The following is a 24,097-nucleotide window of genomic DNA, read 5'->3' as shown; positions in this document are numbered from 1 at the left end:
ATCTGCTAATTGACTGCCTAACGAGGTGGTGCTCATTAGAATGCTCATTAATACTCCATCATCACCACTGATAGCTGTAATCACTGAGTGGTGGGGGTTTCAAGGTCTTACATGACGGTGTGTGCTCGAGGGAGCGGGTGTGGAGACGATCTGCACATACATGTATCGTTACATATGTGTCCTGTGTGTGTGTGCGTGTATGTGTGATATCTATTTACTGAGAATTGAAAATGGAGTTGTATGGCAGTGTAGTGGTGAGGACTCTCACCACATGAACAAGAACATTCCTGGTTCAATTCCAGGTCAATGCCAACCAATCATGTAATACCTGCCTGTAATGACATAATTGCAAGATGATGAAGACAATATTGTAACAATTCTGGCCTTTTTTTCAATGTAATAAAACTAATAATGGAATAATTTTGGTCTTTTTAAATAGAATAAAGCCACTAATTAGTAATCTTTGCTTTTTTAAATGTAATAATGCCATAATTCCAAAAATGGCATAATTGCCTCCTGTTTCATTGTAGTAAAGAGAATAATGTAATAACTTTGGACTTTTTCAATATAATAGAGCTAACGATGTAATAAATTTGACTTTTTTCAATATTAAAGAGCCAATAATGCAATAATTGTGTCCTCTTCTATGTAATAAAACCAATAATATGATAATTTTTAATGTATTGATGCCAATAATTTAACAACTTCAATAAGATAATGCTAATGATGTAATAAATTTGGATTTGAATAATGTAATAACTTTCCAATCGTATAACAAAATATTTAATCCATTATTGTAATAACCATCTTGCTTATAGTGTAATAAGTTATTAAATGATTGAAGTAGCATTAAGAATATTATTCAAAATGTAGTAACTGCAGCCAATAGTGTAATACTTACATAAATAAAACTGCATTTCTCACAGCTTTTGTGCATTTTGCTTTGATAAAAGGTTTAGTGGCTTGATGTCAGAATAGTCTTTGTTGTCATTGTTTATTGTTTGCAACACTCTCAATCATGGCTTTAAGAAATATCTTTTTTTACTGCATTGTTGGCAGGTCGGCTTTATTACATTCAAAATAGCCAAAAAGAGTACAATGTTGGTTATTATGGTTCTTTCTGTCTCTATATTTAGTATATTATGCCTAATGTTGAAATTATACTCATGTTCCCTCATCTTGTTCGGATGGATTTATGTATTTTCTGGTCCGATTTTTGTATTTTCTCATCCGTTGTCCCACACATGTTACTGGCAGAAGTTTGTTCACTTCCTCAATTCAAAGTGTACCTTTGTGCTGAAACGACAAAGAGTTTTTGCAACCTCTCTGTTTATTCACTCCTTCGTCCTTTCCCAAAGAGAAATACAGTTTCACATCCTATTCTGATGTTTTAGCTTCAGGTGTTTTTTATTATTATTTATTTCCTGGCTCACTGTGTGTGTGTGTGTGTGTTTTGCAGGTATGCCTCTCAGTCTGGACTGCAAGGCATTTTTCGGCTACAGCGGAGAAAACCGAAGGCCCATCATCTACTGGATGAAAGGAGAAAAGTTTGTGGAGGAACTTGCGGGACACATTAAAGAGAGTGAAGTCAGGTAAATACACAAACATCCACGAGAACAGAGACACACGATCCAGACTTTAGCGCCGATCGTTGTCTGGAGGAGGCGGGAGCGAATGAAAACCTCCTCACATGTAAATTGACAATGAGGCAAAGCTGAGCGAACTGTAAATATACATAATTATTTATTATTTCGAAGAGCTGCCAAACCGCTTCCGTGACATCTTTCCAGTTTACAGGTTTTCATTGTAAATGAATGAGAGGGAACGAGCTCGACTTCTCCACACACACAGCCGCCGTCTAATTTGCTATCTTATGATTTATGGCTCGATCAGGGCTCTCTGACAGGTTTCCTCTCAACTTTTCTTCCAAATTATGAATTCTAATAATAAAGTTAAATTGAATTCATTTTCTCCCCTATTGGGACCAATTACATTGTGCGTTATTGGAGGGGGGGTAAAAAAAAAAAGTCATATTGTCTGCGGGGCATCAAATATCATTAGAGGAGCCTGCAGGAACCCATCAGAACATATATAATTTCACACCTTTTTTGACACACACGTGAAGAACGAGTGTGACGTTCCGAACTGATTCATAAAACATTTTCCCTTCGCACTTTGATTCCTGCCGTTTTATCTATGGATAAGTTGAGCTTGATTAAAAACGAGTTGCTTTCTGTGTCATCAGGATTCAAAACTAAAAATGGATTATTGTGAGTTCAGTCCCCATCTCATCCCTTTTATATGTCACTATACCCTTGAGCAAGGCACTGGATCCCATGTTGCGCCTGATGGAAATCGAGATTTTTGCGTGGAGGCTGTCACCGTACATGAGAACGATCTGCTGCGGACTGCATGTGGAGATGAACATGTTTTGAGACACGGACAACATCAGTTGCTGACGCCACAATCTCACGTAAACATTCTTCTGTCTTCATGGCACACACCCACTCAGTTTTTTACTATCTAAAAAGGCATCTTTGCTAAACCAGATCGTGTTTTATTCAGTTAACTTTTAGGGCCTGTTCAGGCGTGGCGTTCCACTTGAGTCCCACCCCCTCCGACCCCATTGAGGAGCTGCTGGGTTTGTAAGGCCATGTTACTTCTAAACGAAACAAAAGTCGATGCTCGTCGACCCGTTTCTTCTGCTTTTTACCGGCGTCGTAAAGATCTTATCAATTCCCATCGCGAGGTTTGAGTGGAAGCTCTTCGGAGCCTGTTCACACTTGTCTTCAGAACTCACCATATGATCAGATCACCTGATGAAATGCATGTGAACTGCAGCTGTAAATGGGCCCTTAGGGAAGTGCTATGAAATTGTGAAATGAACAAAGCAGAACGGTGGAATCCATTGCTTTTGTTTTTCAGCCCGAGTCAGAAAATAATGTTTCTAAAATGTTCAACTCCAAGAAGCTGTATTCAAAATGTGCCCTCAGGCCCTGTTTAAGAGCTTTTCAAGTCAAAGTGGAAACTTTTTGTTGTGTTTTGGGATCCGTGCTTGGGGCCGCAGAAAACGTCTCCCAAGGTGGAACTTTTTGAAAACCCTCTGACCCTGTCTCTGTGTAAACGGGGGGGGAAATTCAACTTTTCTGAAATGCTGCTACTGCGCATGTGACCCACGGCTGTAGGGAATAGATCTTCTGCACATGCACAAGTCGATGGACAATAACGTTTGCTTCCAGAGTGTCGTGACTCACTTGATAAGAAATCCTGCTGCTAATTGTTGGTCCGGAAAACTCCTTATTGTACCTTTTATGATCATTGCATTCAGCCAGTCTTTATTGTTCCCATTACTCCTTGTAAGGAACTCGTCATAACCTTTTCCATTGGCTAATGAAGAAAAGATCGACTTTGCGTTTCTCTGCAAACCCGAAATAAATCATAGATGAGTTTAGTCTTTCATGTTCATTGTGACATTTCCTTCCGCCTGTTCATTAAAGAAGTTGAGTTGACTTCTTTCACAGAGGAGGCGCAACTCACCAAACCGATTGCTGAGATAGCAATATCAGAAAGAAAAAAATAAATAAAATACATAAAATGTGACAACACCAAAAGAGCAGCGAGTGTATCTGGAAGTTTGTCTCTTTAATCTTTGTCACAAAACCCTCATTAAGACTAAAAACGGCTCCGCTAACGTAAGAACTGCAGGTCAATTGGATGTTGTGCTGTGAGCTGAGGTTGGCTGCAGTTCTGTTCTGCCGCCCTTCATTTTCTCTCACAAATTAATCTCACTCGCAGACGTTTGGTTTGGTTGTTAACCCGCATGATCGCCACTCGTAGCCTCTTCAACTTCTATCAAGTACAAGAGCAGGTTCATTACTTCTTAAAGCACATAATAACAGATGGTATTTCGGCGCAAAGCCTGCTTAGTTTCTCCTAAGTGCAGTAGTTGTACTCTGCCAATTGCAGTTTGGAGTGGGTCGGGCATTGATTAATGTCCCATTTGCAATGATTCCACTGCTTTATTACTTTCTATGTTATTGTTCGCATGGCTACACTTGAGAGGAGTTTCTTGCCAATCTAACGCTCGTATTATTACATTGCCTAAAAAAAAAAGTGGTAAAAAAGCCTTTTTGGGCCCCGCTTACACGAAAGCTTTTGTTGTGTTTTGGGTGTTCCTTTACACGACAACGCTGCTCTGAGTCGCCGAAACTTTTTGAAAGCGTGCTCCCAAGGTGGAGCTTATTGATGATGGTCCGGCTCCTTTTCTGTGTAGACGGCTGAGAGGCACGTCAATAATAACAACAATAGCTTTCTTTTGTTGTTTTTATAGTTAACTACATCATTTTTAGCAGTGACATGAACGCGAAACCGTTCCGAGACCTCAGCTTTAGATGAAAGACAACAATCGAGGCGATATCATACGTTTTCATACAAACGTTTTCATACAAAATGGAGTACCATAAGCAGTAAATGCTAACGTAAAGTGCTAATAGATGCTAACAAGCAGTTACTTTAAGCTCCCTTTGAGAACTTGGCGTCACAAGTTTGCGTCTCTCTTTCCGATCCTTGACCGCGTCCACATTCTCTCCGACGAGGCTCCGTTCATGTTAATGCTTTACGACGTGTTATTCTTGCGCAATCACGTCGTCTCACATCGTCGCGGGATGTGATTCACCTCGCGTTTTCATCGTCCAATCTGTACACAGTGACTGTGGTCAGTCACTTCACCCTGATCTCGGGTCAAAGGAACGAAACCAAATGTTTCATTCTGCTCAAAGAGGGGTCACATTTCATGTCGTCAGCTGAAGCCACCAATGATAATACGAACGTCGAGCTCCCCCAAAGGGAAACGTTCATCTGCGGTGAGGTCAGAGGTCGGAGCTCTGCTTTAGCTACACAGCAGTAGAAGCAGATCGTTGCTGAAGGAGCGTCCATGTGAAAGCTGCCCGCTGACCCAGCACTTGGAGCGAAGTTCTCCACCTTGGGAAAGCTTTTCGTAAGTGTTGAGCCACTTCCTGGTCTCTCAGAAAGTTCGGTTGGGTAAAAACCGTGTTGGAAATAAAGAGAGGAGCAGCGATCGCGAGTGGGAAGTGTTTAAACTTGAAACTAATCCCTCCCCGTGGTATCAAATTAACCTCTGCTTGATGAGTTCTCAGTCTTTCAGCCTTGTCCTCTGGCCGTCTTCGATCCAAACACAGTGCTTTTCCCTTTTTCTTCTTCTTCTTTCTTTTTTTTTTTTCATATTTGACAGTCGCACTCATGCATGCAGCCCCCTGAGGTGATGCACATTAATACATCCACTCTCAGCCACCGACGCCCGCCCTGCTGGACCGCGGACTGTGTCCACCTCTGCCTGCAGTGTCTCCAGCATTGAGGCGTGGACTCCACCTGCGATTTCCAGTCGCTTGTTCTCCGGCAGGGTGTGAGAGAACTGTTGATTCTGTTGGCTCATTATTACCACAGTGCCGAGAGAGCTCCGTGAGCTCCCAATCTCCATGCAGGGCAGGAATGTCTGATTCCAAGGGCAGCCTTTCCAAATCCTCACATCCATTTTTTTTTTCTTTCTTTCTGTCTTTTTTGGGAGATGTAAATACATCCTCTAAATAATTCAAGTGTTTCCGGGCAGAACACACCCGACAACAGAGACAATATGGAAGTGCATTAATGTGAGCCGTATCATCAGTTTTACTCCAGCTGTTTGGCGAAGCACAACCTCATCGCTGCCCGGCTCCTTCACGTTTCTGCAACTCAGCTATCACAGTTCACAGTTCGTTCATGTGCAATGAATTCATAATTACAATATTTCCACTTGGGTCAGTGCTCGCTCCGTCTTTTCACTTGAAGGCAGCTCTGTCCCACATGTTTAGCCATGCGGAGAGGCTTCTTTTACCTGCTTTAAATTCACTTCAGCTGTCCAGTCCAACTGCTGTCCAAATCCACTGTTTTGATGGTTTTTGTTGATTTTTTCCTTTTCAAATTGAAGTTGTATCTGCCTTCATTTGAAATATGAAATTAATGTCTCCTTCTTCTAAATGTGCCGTCTTCAATGTGAAATGGAGATTCTTTTGTGAAGGAAATCAACTTTCCGTAAATGTAGCGTCAGTGTGATGAAGACTGCTACATAAAGTGGTGTCTTTATTGCCACTTAAAACTGAATTAGTCACAGAAAATAAAGTTTTAAATTAAAGTTTATATTAAATTATTGGAGAAATAATGACCATCTCTGACTATTTCAATTGTTTTAAGTGGGCGAAGAAAATTTGGCTAAGCTTTGTTTCTTTGCCACGTTTACGCAACATTTCAAGTAAAAATACATTGTTTTTGCGTTTTCATTTCAAAAGAGTTTCCCACTTACACAACGTTTATGCGAAAATGCTCGAAATACTGAAAATGGCGTAGTTCTCTTGTTGTACCACTAGTGGGTTTTGTTGGTCGTCGTTGTGATGAAACCACACACATAGCAGATATTTAATATAACATTAACAATGTAAGGGTGCGACAGTCAGAGACAGATGAGAATGTTGGTTACTATTCCCAGTGACTCTCTATGAAACTATAGATCTTAAGCTTATCATTTTTATTTCTGTTTTTATGGTTTTACAGTTTTTATACCACCTTGTTTTAATTTTATTTGCTTTATTTTATGTTATCTTGGTTTTATCTCGTGTCCCATGTTTAATTGTTACCTTGACGGATTTATGATTCCATTGTTGACTGTTTATTTTATTGACTGAATGCATACATGAAGGTAAACGTACAGTAGGAAAACTACAACTGGATTGCCTCTTGTGGGATGAATGACATTGTCTGAATTTAACTGAACTCAAAACAAAAAGTCCCAGGAGACAATGGACTAGGAGTCATGACACTCTAGAGGCAAATGTTGTTGTTGTCCATCATCTCAGGCATGTGCAGGAGAACTATTTACTACGGCCATATTGCAGAGTTACCCAATCTACATGGAGGTAGAGCCCACATGTTTCCATAAAATTGCATTTTCACAGGTTTTCCATAACGACGAGTTGGAGCATTTTTGAAAAGTTGCGTTTATCAGTGGCTACGAACACCATTGTTGTGTAAACGGATGCCCAAAATGCAATGAGAAGTTTGTGTATTCACTTGAAAATTTGGTTTTGTAAACAGTATCTTAGATATTGCTGAATTAATTTGCTTGAAAGTAAGAGAAAAAATGCAGGGAAAGTGTCAAAAACAGAAGACCTCAGTTGAAACTGTGCTGTTTGATAGTGATGATTAAATATATTGACATGCAGGAGGTATTGGAGAAAATACATAAACATGCAGAGATCATATCAGTCAAATTCTGTCTTTTTTTGGTTTTGGGGTTTTTGGTTGTTTTTTTTAACCCTGGCTGTAAAATGGCTCCATATAATCAACATCAGCTATGCAGATTCCACTGATCTCTGCTCCGCTGCTGCTCACAGTCGAGGAAAACATAAATATTGAGAGGATTTGACTTGCAGTTATTACTCTGATCAGTCTATGCTCAAACTGTGCGTGCAGGAGTTCATTCTTGTGTGAAAGCCTCGACTGACAGACTCGATTTTTCTGGTGAATTACCAGCAGAGTTGAGAGAAAGCAGCAGACCGCCTGATCTCTGCTGGTCGTGGTCAGCCTCTGTGGACTCCCATGTGGTTCAAGCCGCATGTTTTAGGATCTGTTCCATCACTGTAGGTCAAAGGGAAGTAAACCCAGAGCATGTTCTTCAAAGTAAATGCTTAAGATTCCATTTCAAGACATCAATTCTAAACATTCAGGATAACTAAACTGAACCAAGAGGAAAATCACAGCTATATCTGTCCTTTCTGAACATATTAATCCCGTGGTTCCTTTACTCTAATCAGCTATGGTAACTTTTAATTTGTCCAACCTTGAAGTTGTGCAATCTTGATTTCCAAGTCAAATTGTTCTCAGTTAAAACAAGTGTAATGGAATTCGACAGCAGAATCCCCAAACTTCTTCTACACTTTTATGCGAGACATGGCTTTACGCTATGTTGAATCTTTCATTGCGCTCACTACACTGCAGCTCAGCTTGCAAAAAATATTTCATGTGCTTTCTATCTTATCTGAGCAATGCGAACAGACCACAGAAAATTACTCACATATGTTTTGGAAGTGTCCTTCTCTGACTTGATTCTCCTCTCAAATGTTGCAGAGAAGATGCCCCGTGTGGCGTATGGCCTTAAAGTGGCAACCGAACACTTTCCCCTGGAAATACTACCGGTAGCTTCACTTCGGGAGGTTCTTTGTTTATTCAAGTTGGGAGGGGGGGCAGACTATTGACTTCTTTGTTGAATCTATATCATTTTATGCAATTACTTTTGAATGAATAGTTACTGTTAATATTATTAACAGAATTAAAGCATTGCATGAAGGCTTTTCACATTTGGTGTCATCACACATGTGGTCCACACCAGGAAACACACTTTGGCCTCCATGAGACCTGATTACTGAAGTATTAAAAGCTGAGTTAACTTTACGAGACGATAGCTATTAAGCTATAAATTATTCATCCATTCTCGCCCCCTGGGTACATTTTTTTCCTCATGAAATTAGAATTGCATTATCTTAATGTGCTGTTTGCTAAATTTCTCCTCACATAGTGGCTTTAAAGTCAATGTGTAAAGAGGAAGACTGCTAAAAACTTCTAAAAAATAAAAATAAAAAAAATTTTAAATGATAAAAACTTGTTTCCATTCCTTTACCAGAGTTGACAAAAACATGCTAACTTTTGTTCTTTGAGTCATCTCACAGCTCAGGATCCACATGCATCTACATGCAGAAATTCCAATGTGATCCTGTAACAATGTCAGCTTCATCAGGAGATGCATAAATGAAGCGAACTATGAAGGTTGCCAATGTTTTTATAGCTTGTGGCGTTCATCGGGTTCAATTGTTGGATTGAATCCTTCGGTTCGATAGTTGGGTTTAATTGTTGGGTTGGATCATTTGGCTCGATCATTGGGTCGTTGGGTTGAATCCATCAACATGACAGTTGGGTTCAATCATTGGGTTCGATTGATCAGTTCGATCCTTCAGGTCAATGCTTTTGTTAGATCCTTCAGTTCAATCATTCCATTCTTCTTGCGCCGCTGTCGGCTGTTTAGATTGTGTCAGAAGGCCATTGTTGATTTTTTTTTTATGTTGTCAGATTATTTCAGGTTAACAACCGTAGCCCTCTCTCACCGGTGTCCGCCATTTTTACGACACAATGAAAGATGCCGCCATGTGTGCAGAGCCCCCAAATCACACCGTGTATACTCACACTACATCCTTGTTGTTTTTTGCCTGTATGCATAAAAAAAAATGATCACAAAAACTATTTGGCTGTCGCCAAAATGAGCCACCATAAATATCTGTGACGTGAAAGTCTTTTTGACAGTCATAACCATAAAAATTAGAATTGTGAAAAATGGTCCACTGGGCGATGCGAGTGGACCATCTGTGCCGACCGCTCTGAATCTGCCATCTCAGCACAACAGGTCTGATCGCAGGCTTCCCTGGTGACGACTGAGCCTGACCTTAAATCGAGCTTAAAGGGGCATGTTGTGACCCAAACATCATCCCAGTCTCCTGCTCCTCCTTCTCCTCCTCCTCCTCCTCCTCCCAGGCTTTTAGAGGAGTCTGACCTCACCATACGGAGAGAGGCTTTTTTTCCAGCTGTCGCCAATGTTTCCCACACATGCCTTCTTGCTCTCACTGTCCTCCTTTCTCCCCCCTCGGTCTGTCCTATATACTCTACCCTGCCATGGAAGACTCCTTATGCCTCCTTTGCTTTAATGGAGCAGCCTGAGAGACTGCTCCTGTCTCTTAGATTTCCACGTTTCCTCCTCTCCCAAAAGAGAAGAGGAGGGGGGAAAAATCCAAGTTTGTTTTGTGCCTCGTCTTCTTTTAAATGTTTAAAGAACTACACTTAAGTAGAAAAGATGTTTCCTTCTGTGTATGACTATCATCTGTGTGTGTGTTTTCTCGTCCAGAATCTTGAGGGAGCATTTAGGGGAGAAGGAAGTACAGCTGTCTTTAACGTTTGACGCGGTGGACGAGGCAGACCTGGCCAACTACACCTGTTACGTGGAGAACCACATAGGCAGGCGTGGTGGAAGTGCCATTCTGCAAAAGAAAGGTAGATAACTTTTTTTCTTCTTCTTTCTCGCCCTTACAATTCTCCACATCTTGAACAATTAGGCTTTAAATTGAAGCCCCGTCAAGCATATGTATCATCATGTGTCACTTTCTATTACAGTACCACAAGACACCAGCATGAGTCAAAGTTTTTCTAAGACTATGCATTTCATGATTGTCTGCATTTGTTGGTATAAAGCGTTTGAGGATGTGTCCCCTCTGATAGAGATCGAAGCACTACCTTACACCAGGTTGTAGTTTTGGTTTCAAGGCAACATTTGGTAAACCTTTTATAGTCCCTTCCCTGCTGGAATTGTCGGTATTCACCCACTAATAGGGAACGTGAGCTGGGTTTAGACCGTCGTGAGACAGGTTAGTTTTACCCTACTGATGATGTGTTGTTGCAATAGTAATCCTGCAATAGTAATAAGCGGTTTTGCACAAAAGCCATTGCACTGAATATGTCTAATTTGTCGACATTGCACACAAAAATATCTATTTCAGCACGCCCCACTTATTGACAATCGCTCACCGACTGCATTAATTCCAATAAGACATTAACTGGAAAACTGAGGACGATAAGATGTGTCAATAGTGTCGGCTCTTAGCTTAGCTGACCATGAATCAATGGCATAATGAAACAAATCCTCCAGTCTGCTTTTCACCTCTAAACGTCTGATGGATGGATGGATGGATGGATGGACGGATTTTAACTCCAATTTTACCAAATGTGCATTGCATGTTCGAAAAGGGGATAGTAAGAAATTACACTTTATAGGTTTTTATTGTTGCAAATCACAAGAAATATTAATATTATATATTATTATATAATAAATAAATATTTATGTATGAACATATTGTCTGGACAAAGGACCAGTACAAGTCAACAAAACGGTGTAAAATGCAGCCGTGCTATGCAGGGTGTAAACACAGTCTGCAGTGGACGGTTCTGCAGGTCAGTGTGACAGAGGCCTGTTTCTACAGTCCAAAGATCCCAGTGTGTTAGATTAGTTGGCGGCCTGCCGCTGTCAACTAAAACGCCCAATATTGAGTGAGGGCTGCCTTCCTGGCAGTGGGAGGACGTGTTAGAAAGGTACAATCTGTTCATTTTCAAAACAGAGGGAGGACTGCCTCTGAATGTTTTGCTCTAAAGGTGAACTGCTGGCCCGATGTAGCTCCAGAAGATTGATCCTTGAACATCCAACTCTTGGCAAACAAATGGATTTCCCAAAGTGTCAGACGTGTCCAATAACTGAATAAGACATGAATAAACCATTGGTTTTGATTGATGTACATGTTCATAACTGTCAAACAGACAGGCAAAAGGTTCTGGATTTAGAGCTTCCACAGTGTGTTTTCCCACAAGCACTGCTTTATTTTTACTTGTCTTTTTTTTTGTTTTGTTTTGTTTTTTTTGCTTCATTTTCTTTTACTCTGGCTTGCTAAATATAAAAGCATGTCTGCTCTAGTTACCTGGGACACGTCCCGCCTCTCTTTATGCTTCCGTTAACAAGGAATACCCCTCCAGCTCAGGAGGCTGACGCCGCTTTCATTGGCCTCGTAAATATTTGTGGATGTGAACAGCTTCCAAGGTAATTAAGACTTTAAATGCTCGCTGTCATCAAGAAACGGAAGAGCTCCTCTTTAGTGGCTCCTCATATAAAGCTGGATGAGAGAAAATCTTCTAAGATTCCATCCACAGATAAGGAACTTTTTTATTGATTGACAGGTGCAGAGATGGTAATGACAAAAAAAAAACAGCACAGGAGAAAGTGAAGAGGAGGATAAAAAACATAGCAGGATCACATAATTACAGTTTCAAATATTCCCCTGAAAAATGCATGAGAGCTCTGCTGCCTTTGTAAAACATTCGCTGCAGTCCTGTGGTATCTCGACTTCTATCTGATGAGCATGGCAAGAGCGTGCCCGTTAGAGTCAGAGGCCAAGACCCTCGCAGAAGAGGGGGAAACCTGGAGAGACGAGAAGAAAAGGAGAGCGCCTGGAGGAGAGGCATCGTCTCCGTTACCTGAAATCTGAGCAGCGATTGCCCACCGTATGAAAGGAAAGCAAAGGCACGCGATGTGACGGGAACGTAGGGGAGTAGAAGGGGTAAACACACAGAGGAGCAGCAGGAGACTGAACAGATGCGAGAAAACAGAGAGCGAGGGAGAGGGAATAGATGCAGACAAAGAGATAAAGATGGGGAAGGTGAGAGGAGGGAGAGAGCCGAAGTGGGGAGGGTGGCGGAGGAGGTGAAGGGAGAGGAAGGAGCACTAAAAACATCTCCACATCTGACTCCTGCTGAATGCCCCGGGTGGCAAATCTATCTTACTATACTTAACAAGCACCGGAGGGAGTCTCTCTCTCTCTCTCTCTCTCTCTCTTTCTCACGCACACACACACACACACACACACACACACACACACACACACACACACACACACACACACACACACACACACACACACACACACACAGGTGCTTCAGGAGGGGAGTGAAAGGGTCCTTGATACTTAACACAGTAATTACTAACGTGTGTGTACGTGTGTGTGTGTGCGCGTGTGTGTGTGTGTGTGTGTGTGCGTGTGCGTGCGTGCGTGCGTGCGTGCGTGCGATGACAACATACAGTATATCCACACAGAAATATGTGCACCTGCAGTCTATCTCAATAAACTCTTGACAGCAGTGTTCCAACGTAACAGTCTCCTATTTGAGACACATCTGTCCACATGCACACACACACACACACACACATGACCAGCACACACTCGCATACACACAGTGAGGCACTGCATTGGTTGCAATGTACAGCAAACAGCAGCATATGTTCAAAATGTCCTGCCGGAGTTGCACTGACAGCTTCAAATGACACCTCCTGAAACGTCCTGCAGGAAAGAAACCTGAGTGGAGCTCATGTTGCATGTGCTATATCTGCATCTGTCTCAGACAGTCGAAATCAGCTAATACGAAAGTTTTATCTCCATATTGCTCAGTGTTTGCGAATAATTCCTCTGATTTTACACATAATATACCAGAAGTAGTGGCTTTAACTGGGCTGTAGCTCCCAGCATGGTTCAAAAATAGCTGTTATTCTATGTAGGTCACCACCTGGCGGCTGCTGTGTGTATTACACTGTAGAAAAAAACGTAATCTTGACGTTGCCCAGTAATTTTGCACAAATAGTTGGTTCTTGAAAAGGAGTTTCATTATTTATGTGGTAAAGCTAGGAAGTTATTACCCAATATATGAGTTTCTTTATTTGTTTTTTCTTTATACGTCTTTGGGCTTTTATATTAAAGATAAACACTTTGCTGAGAGGCACAGAGAGAATGAGAAAAAACAAAGGTTATTTACATTGCCCTTACATGATTTTGAGAGGAGATATTAGCACATTTCTGCTTGTTTAAATGAGGGGGGGGGGGAGGGGGGGGGGGGGGTGCTTTCAAAGCAGTGGTGCCAGAAGAGTTTAATGATTCACCACTGTTGGAATATAACAAGCTTTGGTGAACACAGCCCGGTCCCAGTCTCAGTCCACTTCTCACATCCCAGTGTGATCAATGCATCAGTGGGAAACCCAGATACCCAATATTTCAGTTAGAGGGGCCCATAATTTAGCTAAAACTAAATATTTGGTCACTATTGTCTTCAACAGTGGTAAATAACCAGTTTTCTTGGTACGCTCCACTTCTTGATGGTTCCAGTGCCTCCTGCCTGAACCCTCAACGCTAACAGGGTCACATTATGGTTCCTGAGCACAACACAACAAATAAAGCACAAGTTACCTAAAGTTAGTGCGAGTTATCAAAGCTTGATTTCATGCGCTGAGCGCGTGTGATTGAATTAGGGTGCGCTCTCACTCGGCGCTGAACCTAAATAATGGGTTGATGCAGCGACGGCGTGCGCCTGCACTGGCACAGCCACGCGCCGCGGCTGCAGACTCTGCTTATTGTGACTGACAGAGCAGAAAGGGCGGCCTTCAGCCACCACCACCACCGCGCTCACTCCAAAGAAAAATGGAGGGAGCGAAAGGGCTGACAGGAGAGGAGAGGGACCCAGAGAAAATGGCAAAGAGAAGGACAGATTGGAGACTCCGGAATGAGATAGATGGAGTTTCTGAGATGTCACTCAAAGGATTCAGCTCAGGCTCCAGGCTCTGACTCTGGTGAGGGATGGAAACACTCCGTCTTCACCAGGAGGAAGTTAGCTATGTTTGAAAATACACTCAAAAATCCCAGTAAAAGAACTCTTTAAATTTTTATTTAACAGGATGTGCCTGACTCTCAGATTCCCTCTGTTTTTGTTGCTAAGAAGTCATTTTGTCATTTCCTTTCCAGTAAAGCTTGGTGAAATTGCATGTCTAGGAACTCAAGCATTCATGTTGACCATGGCCAGATTGAACTCCAGTATTTCTTCCAGGAACCATTAAGCTGAGGTGTGTGCAGGAGTTCATGTTTTGGTTGTAATTATGAAACTGGCGACTCACCTTTTGACATCAGGTTGGATGATATACATTGTGAACATAAAACTGGTGCAAGATATCAAACACATGCTAAAAGAAAAGGTCATATGGAGGCCCCGTTTATGAATTATGTGAGATTCTGTACTTTTAATCGAATACTAATGACTTATAATTGTGCCTTTTTTGTCTTAATTCAAAAAGACATTCATGTTTAAAAAGCTTTTCATAATCTACTAAAACAGGGATACATTTCCAAATTCCTCAAAGCCCCAAAGCCATTATTAGAATTAAAATCCAAACAACAAAAGGAGGTGAGAAGGCAGCAGAAGGCTGTGGAAGTCAGTTTCAGTGTTTGCTTTTGCTGGAGAGAGACGACAGAGAAGAGTTGCATTGAAGGAAAAATGAAAAAAAAAACACCAACTAATTGAAATGCCTTTCATCCCATCACCTCTCCTCGTCGCCGTTACACACGCCGGCCTCTTCTCGGGGCCTAATAAGTAAAAAGCGTACTTAAAATTCCACTTTAAAATTGGCCTCCCGTTTTCCCGAGCGCTGATATCAGGAGACGGCAGCGAGCGGCTCATTACTGATGGAAAATATCTGAGGGAGATAGATGAAGAGGGGGGCTTCTGGAGGGAGAAGCTTTTAAATGTGGATCATTATTAATAGTAGCGCTCGCTGGTCGCTTTACTTCAGAGCAAATATTTGGAAATTGGTTACGTTTGGTTGTTTTCTCAACCCCCCCCCCCCAAACGCCCACCCTGCTCAGCTGATGCACCGCCTCTGTCGGCTCTGTACTGACTCCAGCAGACGTAATCTGGGGGCCGGTAGAGTAGGAGAGACGTCTGCTGGTCAAACAGAGTAATAACTTCAGCTGGATTACTCTCAGATACCAAAGAGAAGAGGGAGGGGGGGTGGGGAAACACTATTACGTCCAATAAAATGCCTCGGTTATAGATTTGACCATAAACTCACCCACATTCTTTCCCAAATCATTATTATGAACTCCTTATGAGTAAATCAATTTGTTTGTAGCTTCAGCTGGATAACATCTTGGCGTGACTTTTTGGAGATCAAAGAAAAAGAAATATCAAAAATACTCGTGAAATCCTTCACATTCTGTCCCAAATCCGTATTAATAACCCTTTGTGAGGCAATTGACCTTTTTGCTAACTTGTATATGTTACTATTTGGCATCTTTGTTGCAAACTACACATTTTAGTGTTGGATAGTCGGACCCTGCAGTGTGTAGACATCTTTTTCAGGAAATTATGAACATTTTTAATATTTCTTTTTGGCAGAAATGGTGAAATGTGCAGGATGAATGGATGAATAAATGAATACATGGATGAATGGTGGTTTAATAAGGGGACCAGTGGTAACAGAAGCATTTTAATGAAAACAACATAGAAGACATGTGGCACCACATCAGGAGTCTTGGGGTCCAAAAAGCACACCTATTCCTCAACGTGTGTAGTTTTATTTCAAATATGGCACACAGAACTGTAACAACCGATAGTTTTCTTCATCTTTTAATGTCTAATATAAACCTTTCAATAAACTCTATTCAAGCAAAAACAATTAGCAGCATTTTCTTCCAAAAAGAACTGTGCATATTATTATTTTAATGAGAGTGAAAAACTGCATCTTCTGACTCTTCTATTATTGTTAACGCACTACTTTCAAATCAACAACTGTCTTTATTTGTGATTGAAGTGTGAAGTGCTTATGTTTTTGATATCAAGTTGTAGAGTTTGAGACTCCTGCTCTCACAGGTTTTTTTGGAACTGTGTTAATATTAGATTATAATGATCAAGCCTGTTACGCCTGAAGGCTTCCTCTCACGGTTTCCTCCTTTATACATTATAAGAGTTCCTTTTTAATAAAGAGAAGGCAAATATCTTACAATTTCATTCAGGCCAGTACACAACACTGTTGGAGAAGTAAAGAAAAGCTTCCCGTGTAATGTCTTTTTTTCTCCGTATGGTTTTGGATTGTATGAAATGCAAAGACAAAAAAAAAAAAACAAAGAAAAATGTCTGTTCGTCGGCCTCTGACAGGGTGAATGAATATCTTTTACTATTTTCTGATGTTTTTCACTGACTGAATTTAACAGTTTCCTTAATTATTCAATGAAGATTTCAACTTGTTAACAATTGATGAATTAAACTGCCTTTAAAAACTGTTATTTTGAGAATGCAAGTGTATAATCAACCCCTTTAGGAGACCTTTTGTGAATATTGCGATGAAAAACTCTAGATTTAACCTTGTATCATAAAAATACATATAATAACTTAAAATGTGTATCTAAAAAAACAATACGATCCAAGATGATAATATGTGCCTTATAGCCACCGTAGGTGCCTTTCTTTGGCAGAGGTGCTACTCCAGGGATGCCAAATGTTCTGCTTCAGTGAGTCAGTAACAGAGAATTCAGACAAAAATAGGTACAACTGCCTCCTAAACAACAGGTTTTATTTCTGGTGCTTCATGGAGGAAAAGAGCCCAGCGAGGAAAAGAAGTCTGAAAAGGAGTAGGAAGAAGTGTATAAAATGCAAAACATCCAATCAGCTTCTAACGCAGGTTTACCCAAGTTGAGGGGCTGAACGACACGGTTATGCACAAATTGTGATGCTTAAATTCATCTGTTTGTCTAATCTACATCTCTGTGAGTGACCAGAATATTTTACTGTAAAAAGATTTTCCTCAATAATGAGTGTAAATTATCGAAATCTACTTGTAGGATCAGTTCAACAGGTGGCGCCATGTTCCCAGGTGCTGCTTCACATTCAACATGACTGCAGGACAAAGTGGTCCAACTCATTTAATCCATACGACCTCCATCCTGCAGTACATGACAGCTCAACAGCCTTTACATACACTTCTGGTCAACTCCATATCGTTTTCTTTTCTTTTAGCGCAAAGCCGAAATGTACAGTTTTAAATAATGTTACAGTGTTTCCTGGAGCAAAATAGACAAAATACTGCATTACAGTGTCCTATGTTTGCTGCATTGTGTTGCCTCTGCATGTTATCACAAACGCACCTTCAACGCGATCAATAATCCCCGACGTGTCGGTGTTGGGCTATGTTCATACTAAACCGTGAAAATCCCTGACACTAATATGAACAAAGGAAGCTACATTTATTGTAATTGGTAACATCATTATTACACTTTCAAAGTCACCCCATATCTGGCCCCTGAGCCAGAGGTTTCTACTCTAGAATTTGAAAGCTGCTCATTTGTACCAAACAATTAAATAGATGATGATGGATATTTAAGAGATATTAGACAATAAAAGTGTATTTGCCCTCACACACAAAGCATGAGGTCAACCTTGACATGAGTGTGTGCCGCTGGCTTCTAACTTAAAAAGAAATCAATAAACTGTGGTTTGAAAATGTAGTGCTTCCAGGAACAGTTGCAGATGAGATGGACTCGCGTGCGTGCGTGCGTGCGTGCGTGCGTGCGTGCGTGCGTGCATGTCAGAGTGAGACAGTAATGGATCATATTTCCCATGGTGTCATTCAGCAGCCATGTTCCATTAATCTCCCATACACTCATATTGCTTATGATAGCACTATCATTCATTCTGTGTGTGTGTGTGTGTGTGTGTGTGTGTGTGTGTGTGTGTGTGTGTGTGTGTGTGTGTGTGTGTGTGTGTGTGTGTGTGTGTGTGTGTGTGTGTGTGTGTGTGTGTGTGTGTGTGTCCGACAAGCTGACTTGATTTTCTCTCTCCCTCAGTCAAAGCAGTTCACTTTGTGAAGCCCCCGCATTTTCACAATATTTTCATGTGTCAACTTCCTGTTTCAAGCCTATTTATAAATTTTTGCTCTTTAGTTTAAGAAAAGTTTTGCATTCACAACAACAACAAAATTATGGAGACATCTTAAAATGAAAAAGAGTCAAAACCAGTTGAACAATGTCAATCAAAGTGGCTGAAGATGGCAAAGCAGCTAAACTGACTAAAGTTGTTAAAATAGCAAGATTATCTAAAAGTGGTAAAATAGCGAGACAAGCTAAAGTGGCTAAAGCAGCTGAGGAGGCCACATTCAGAAGTTTGTAATTGCTGAAGAAACGACCAAAAATCAGTTGGTGAAATTCAGTTGTTTTACGTCAGGATCAAATGTAAAGTTTACCAATCTGAGTAATTTTGCTTCTTGTTTTTGTGAGTCAACCTGATAAATAAAGTGCATAACCTGTGGCTCAGGGGAGCTCATTTTCACGCCGTTTGTGTTCCACGGAATGAAGTAAATGTAATCCCTCCTCCTGTGACAGATATGTACCGGCTGGAGCTGGCCGGGGGTCTCGGGGTCATACTGCTGCTGCTGGGGGTCCTCACCGCACTCTACAAGTGCTACAACCTAGAGATCATGCTCTGCTACAGGAGACACTTCGGGAGTGATGAGACTGAAGACGGTAAGATAGTCCCGCCACAGCAGAACCAGAAAAAAAGATGGAGAGAGGACTAATTGTAAATACACCTCAATCTCTTCTCCTGGAATATTTCTACATCAGATCGTCAGATCTCGTCTAGCCTTGAAGGGGGTTTCGAAAAAAATGTTAAATAGTCTGGAGCGTCAGACAGGAGGAACCTTGGACGCTTCGAAACCCAGACTCAGAAACAGGAAGAGAGAAGAGGAAATGCTCAGTTTACTGTACAAATCCACACTGTGTATACGTGTCCAACAGTCTGAGAGGGTTTCAAGTTGTGTCTCTCAAGTGTGAACCAAATGTCTCTGAGAGGCCCCCCTTTTAGCGACAACACAAGCAGAGCATGGGGCCCCATGAGGGAGACTGCCGACATATCGTCATTGTTTGCAGAGCGTCTTTTAGGTCCTGTTCACAACGTCGAATGAAAAAGTTTTGCGTACTCGTTATAGAAAATTTTGGATTTACAATGTATTGAAAGCAAAGTCAACTGAAATGAGAGGTTTTCATGTTGGGCCACTAAAAAGAGTTTTCAGTGGCTCCGAGCACCACTCTCATGTAAACAGACACACCAAACGCAATCGGAGTTTCCTGTTTCCACTTGAAGTGATGTCGTGAAAGGCTTACATGATGTTGACGTCAAAATGGACCAATACGCGACGTCTCTACGTCCACCATGGATCTGATTCTCAGAATTCTTTGAGGCAAACCATTAATTAGCCATTTTAGAGGGTCGGCCTGAATATTTCTGGTTTTGCAAAAAGTCTGTCTGATATGTCCAGGAAATGACTCCAAAAAAAAGCATGACTAAAAGATGAAAAACAGTTTTTGGTGGGTGAAGCAGTCCAAATATAGAAATGAATGTTTATAAAAGATTGTATTGATGTTTTGTGTATGTAGAGGTGGTTAGAGAATTAGCGCAGCTCGCAGTACAGAACAGTGAACTGTTCTGTTCCTTTGTCTTATTGAAGGAGAGACTAGAGCAGAATATTGGATGGAACTTTCATGAGGCTGGTAACACTCTGCTCCGCTGATCACCGGTCTTTATATCTCAGACAAGGATGGAGCCACTGAAGTGGTTCAGCAACCCAGGGTCTTTGTATCGCTCACTGAGCGCCAATCTTTTATGTCCGATCGGTGCCCTCTGAGCACCGTCGCTGAGATCTGAGCCACACTTCTGTCTCTCTCTCCACAGATAACAAGGAGTACGACGCCTATCTGTCCTACACCAAAGTGGACCTGGACTCTTTGGGCAGGTCAGGGTTTTCTCTGTATTTGAGCTGCTAATGTCAACACAGGGACACTAGAAGCCATGGCTTTCTCTTATTTATCGAGTAACTTGACACAGAGAGGAAAGAAACGAGAACTTCAGGTCTGATTCGGGAATGTGAGCCATGTTTGTTGTCCCCTCTGCCAGCAGGACGAGCAGCGACGAGGAGACCTTCGCTTTGGAGATCCTGCCAGACGTCTTAGAGAAACACTACGGATACAAGCTGTTCATACCAGACAGAGATTTAATACCCAGCAGTAGTAAGTATCAGCCTCGTTACATTCTGCTCTGGTGGATATGGGTGCAGCGTATACAGCATATATTGTGAGGCCCCCGCCTTAACCCTGAACATTTTGTCAAAATAACACACACGAGTCATTTAGCACATTTGCCTTCAAGAACAATTGGACGTACGTCCCAGGTTGCGCAAAATGATCAGTTCAGCCTTCAGCAGAGACGATGCTGTTGGCCCCCCATGACCTATATTTACAGTCTTTGTTGTCAGATATATTTTTCTGTGTTGTTCCCTTTATAAGTTCTTTTCTGGATGTCTCCCATCGGCCGCTTCGCTGTCTGTTTTCTAAAACACATCTTTGAACTTCTTTCGCTTTCCACACCATGTGAGCGGTGGACTTTTTACGCTACACGGTTTTACTCATCTTTTAATGTGTTTTATTCTCTTGTTTTTTTAAAAATTGGTATTATATGTTTTTCTATCTATTTTATGGTGTGTGAATTGTGCCCTATGCATTTTTTCACTTTATTTATTCCATTGTGAAGCACTTTGGTCCACTGCGGTTCATATAAATTGCAGTATAAATAAAGTTGAATAGATTGGTATATATGGTATAAGTCAACTTAAAATAGCTACTCAATTCAAGTTACATGATCGATGTTCCATTGCACTTTATTTGGGCCACAGATGGACTAATGTGTCCATGAAGAATACACCAGACACGTGGAAGATTACTTCTACCCCTCATTGCACAGCGCCTGTACTCCCCATTTCCTCCTTTCTCTCGTTTACACACTCCTCGCTTGTTAAGCCCCCCTCCCACTGGCTCAGTCCACCGTCATAGGTCGGAACACATAGGATCCGAGGGGGACAAGGAACACCTGGTAAAGATACCTCATTTCATATTAGGTATCACACGCACACAGACACGCACGTACACACACACGCTGACACTTCGAGGACAGTTCAAGGCGGACAGATTTATTGCACACGGAAACCACACACACACACACACGTTTGCATTGTTTATCATCATTTCAGCGGTTATCTGTCACGCTGTCCAACTGGAGTGGAAAATATGACTGTTATTGCTCTATCTGTCAATGTTGATGCACACACACTCTGACACACTTCCACTTACTTGCACTCACTTGTATATGGGATAGATACGGACGGTGGGTAAACATTAGTCTTGCTGCCAGACACACACCATTTATCCATCCATCCATCAATCTATCTATGACAGATTTTGTTTTTCCATTTCATTAATGCCAATATTTAATGATAGTCCTAACCTGTGCACAACACCACTACTCAAAGGGAAACACTTACAGTTTGTACCTCACTTCTCAACGTGCTGAGAGGAAGATTGCATGAGAGATATCTCCCAACAGGTCAGAAAAGCTGTAATCTGTTGACTTGTGACTGTTCCCACTAGGAAAAGCAACCAAAAGCAGGTCAGTTTAACATCGTAGGCGTTAGATTTGAATCAGTCAGTCAGACAAGAAAGTAGAAAGCGACATTTTAATCGGTTGAACACCTCAAAAACAACACTGAAATAATGTGTGCAAACTTGCTGCTTTCCAGATTTGTGCAGTGAACTGTGTTGTGTTGAACTACTGCAAATCAAATTCTTTACATAAATATTCCTCAACGAGATATAAGGAAGTAGAAGTTGATTAATCGGTGGCTATAATGTGTGATTTTAATGAAACTTGAAAGTCATGGATCCGTGACAGAAATGGGTGTGTATCCATACCTCGCGGTATGGTAACAGTTTGTACGTAGATGTTTTGAGCCTTGATTTAAAAAGACCAAGGTCAGTGAGGGTGCGAGTATCAGGGGGGAGTTTGTTCCAGAACCTTGGTGCAGCTACGGAGAACACCCGGTTACCTCAATGTTTGTATTTGGACCTCAATACTTCCAGCAGCCGCTGATCAACTGACCTCAGAGCTCTTTTTTGGTCCCGTAAAGTTAAATGCTCGGCGAAATAAGCTAGGGCAAGTCCGATAATAGTTTTGAAAGCAAACATTAAACGTTTCAAAAGAATCCGATGCGTTAGAGCGTCAATGAAAACATGGAAAATATCCAAACTGCACCAGAAAAACTTAAAAAAAACTTTTTAAAAAAGTCTTAGAACTTCCTCCTGAACATCTTAGATCTTCACAGAAATAAAATATAGAGCCATTATCTCCTCTGCATTTGCATTTTTTGTTCTTCTAAAATCACATTTCCTCTTGTCCTAATAAACACAAAATATGAATACACGGTCTGAAATAACCTTATAATGTGGCACAAAAGCATGAAACTAAGGTGTGTTTTGCATTATTTAGCATTTCCCCCAAAAAATACATAAATAAATGTGTATAAATGTGGCTGGTAATGAATATTCGTGCTCCGCATAGCCTGCCCTCAGCTGAAATTATGCCTCTTTCCTCATGCGAGGTACAAAAACATGACATTCCCCTTCAAATGAGGGTTTCGTCTCTCTTGCCCTGGAAACATCCAGAAAACAAAATCTCCACTGTGCATGACTGCACCTGTAACTTTAAGTCTACAGGTCAGGGGAACGAGTGCATCACTGAGAGGAACACAAACTCCTCCCTCCAATTATCCACTTCACTTCGCACCCCGAAACCAACACGAGAATAAAGAACTGCAACACGGCGAGGTGGGGGCAGGGTCACTGCTTCCTCTTATTTTATTAATTGATTTACATAATCCCCGTCGACAGAGCGGGGAAGGAAGGCAGGCGGGGAGGGAAGATGGCAAACTGGAGAGGAGACAGAAAGAGGGAGTGAATTTGGAGATGTTCTGTACTATTTGTGCCCCTCAAATTGAGCGTGAAATTGCAATGTGTTGTCGGAGAGTCGCCGTCATTAATTTAGTTAGCGGAGAGAGGAGATGGCGCGCCGTTTCCACGCAGCACACAAAGAGAGGCGTTTCCATGTGGAATCAACCTTTAAAAACGGAGTGGAGTGAACATTTAGTCCTTTTATTTTGAAGACGCCTGCTTCTGTTTGACTCTACGGCTGGAACATCTTCCAGGAATGTTCAAAGTGTGAGGAGGCTGCATGGTTAAACCCCGTTTTTATTCAACGCTTCGTATCCAAACAGTAGTATGTCATTGAGAAAAACACAAAAAGCTAAGAAAGAAGACACCGAAGACAATTTTCTCTATGTTCACTATCTTTGCTTCTAGTTTAAGTAAGTAAAATCAACAAAGGGATCAAAATGCTGAGCAGTGAGATGCACCATTCCAAGTATTTGGTCAGAAAGCTTTAGGTACTGAGGCAGAAATTTAATTCACAACTGTAAATCATCGGGAAAACAGCGGTATTGAATAAAAAGGTGGATTAAACGAGAATAAACCTTCAAAACAGAGTCAATTAGAAGCCAGTATCATGAGACATTTGAGAGGAACCCCCGTTTTAAACTTCAAGCATTGACTGAAATCTATAACCATAATCATAATATATGCTGTCAATGTTTTCAAGTTGTGACTGACGACACTAAATTGGTGGGTTCCACCTGTAAAACTATGTTTTTTAATTGACT

General features: G+C 41.4%; 1 protein-coding gene across 1 annotated transcript in view; it reads left to right on the top strand.

The window, feature by feature from the left end:
* Positions 1 to 24,097, top strand: part of il1rapl2 (interleukin 1 receptor accessory protein-like 2) — a gene marked incomplete at both ends in the record, with an annotated part of 355,657 nt that overhangs the window by 325,077 nt on the left and 6,483 nt on the right. The window contains 5 exons of the mRNA XM_080502514.1: positions 1,460 to 1,592; positions 9,998 to 10,143; positions 18,882 to 19,022; positions 20,230 to 20,290; positions 20,452 to 20,564. Of these exons, the coding sequence (XP_080358640.1) occupies positions 1,460 to 1,592; positions 9,998 to 10,143; positions 18,882 to 19,022; positions 20,230 to 20,290; positions 20,452 to 20,564 (594 nt within the window). The remainder of the gene's footprint in view (positions 1 to 1,459; positions 1,593 to 9,997; positions 10,144 to 18,881; positions 19,023 to 20,229; positions 20,291 to 20,451; positions 20,565 to 24,097) is intronic.

This window comes from Blennius ocellaris, assembly GCF_963422515.1.
Source record: "Blennius ocellaris genome assembly, chromosome: 9".
Lineage (NCBI taxonomy): Eukaryota > Metazoa > Chordata > Actinopteri > Blenniiformes > Blenniidae > Blennius > Blennius ocellaris.
Note: the sequence above shows the minus strand (reverse complement) of the source record. Positions and strands in the feature narration are given on the sequence as shown.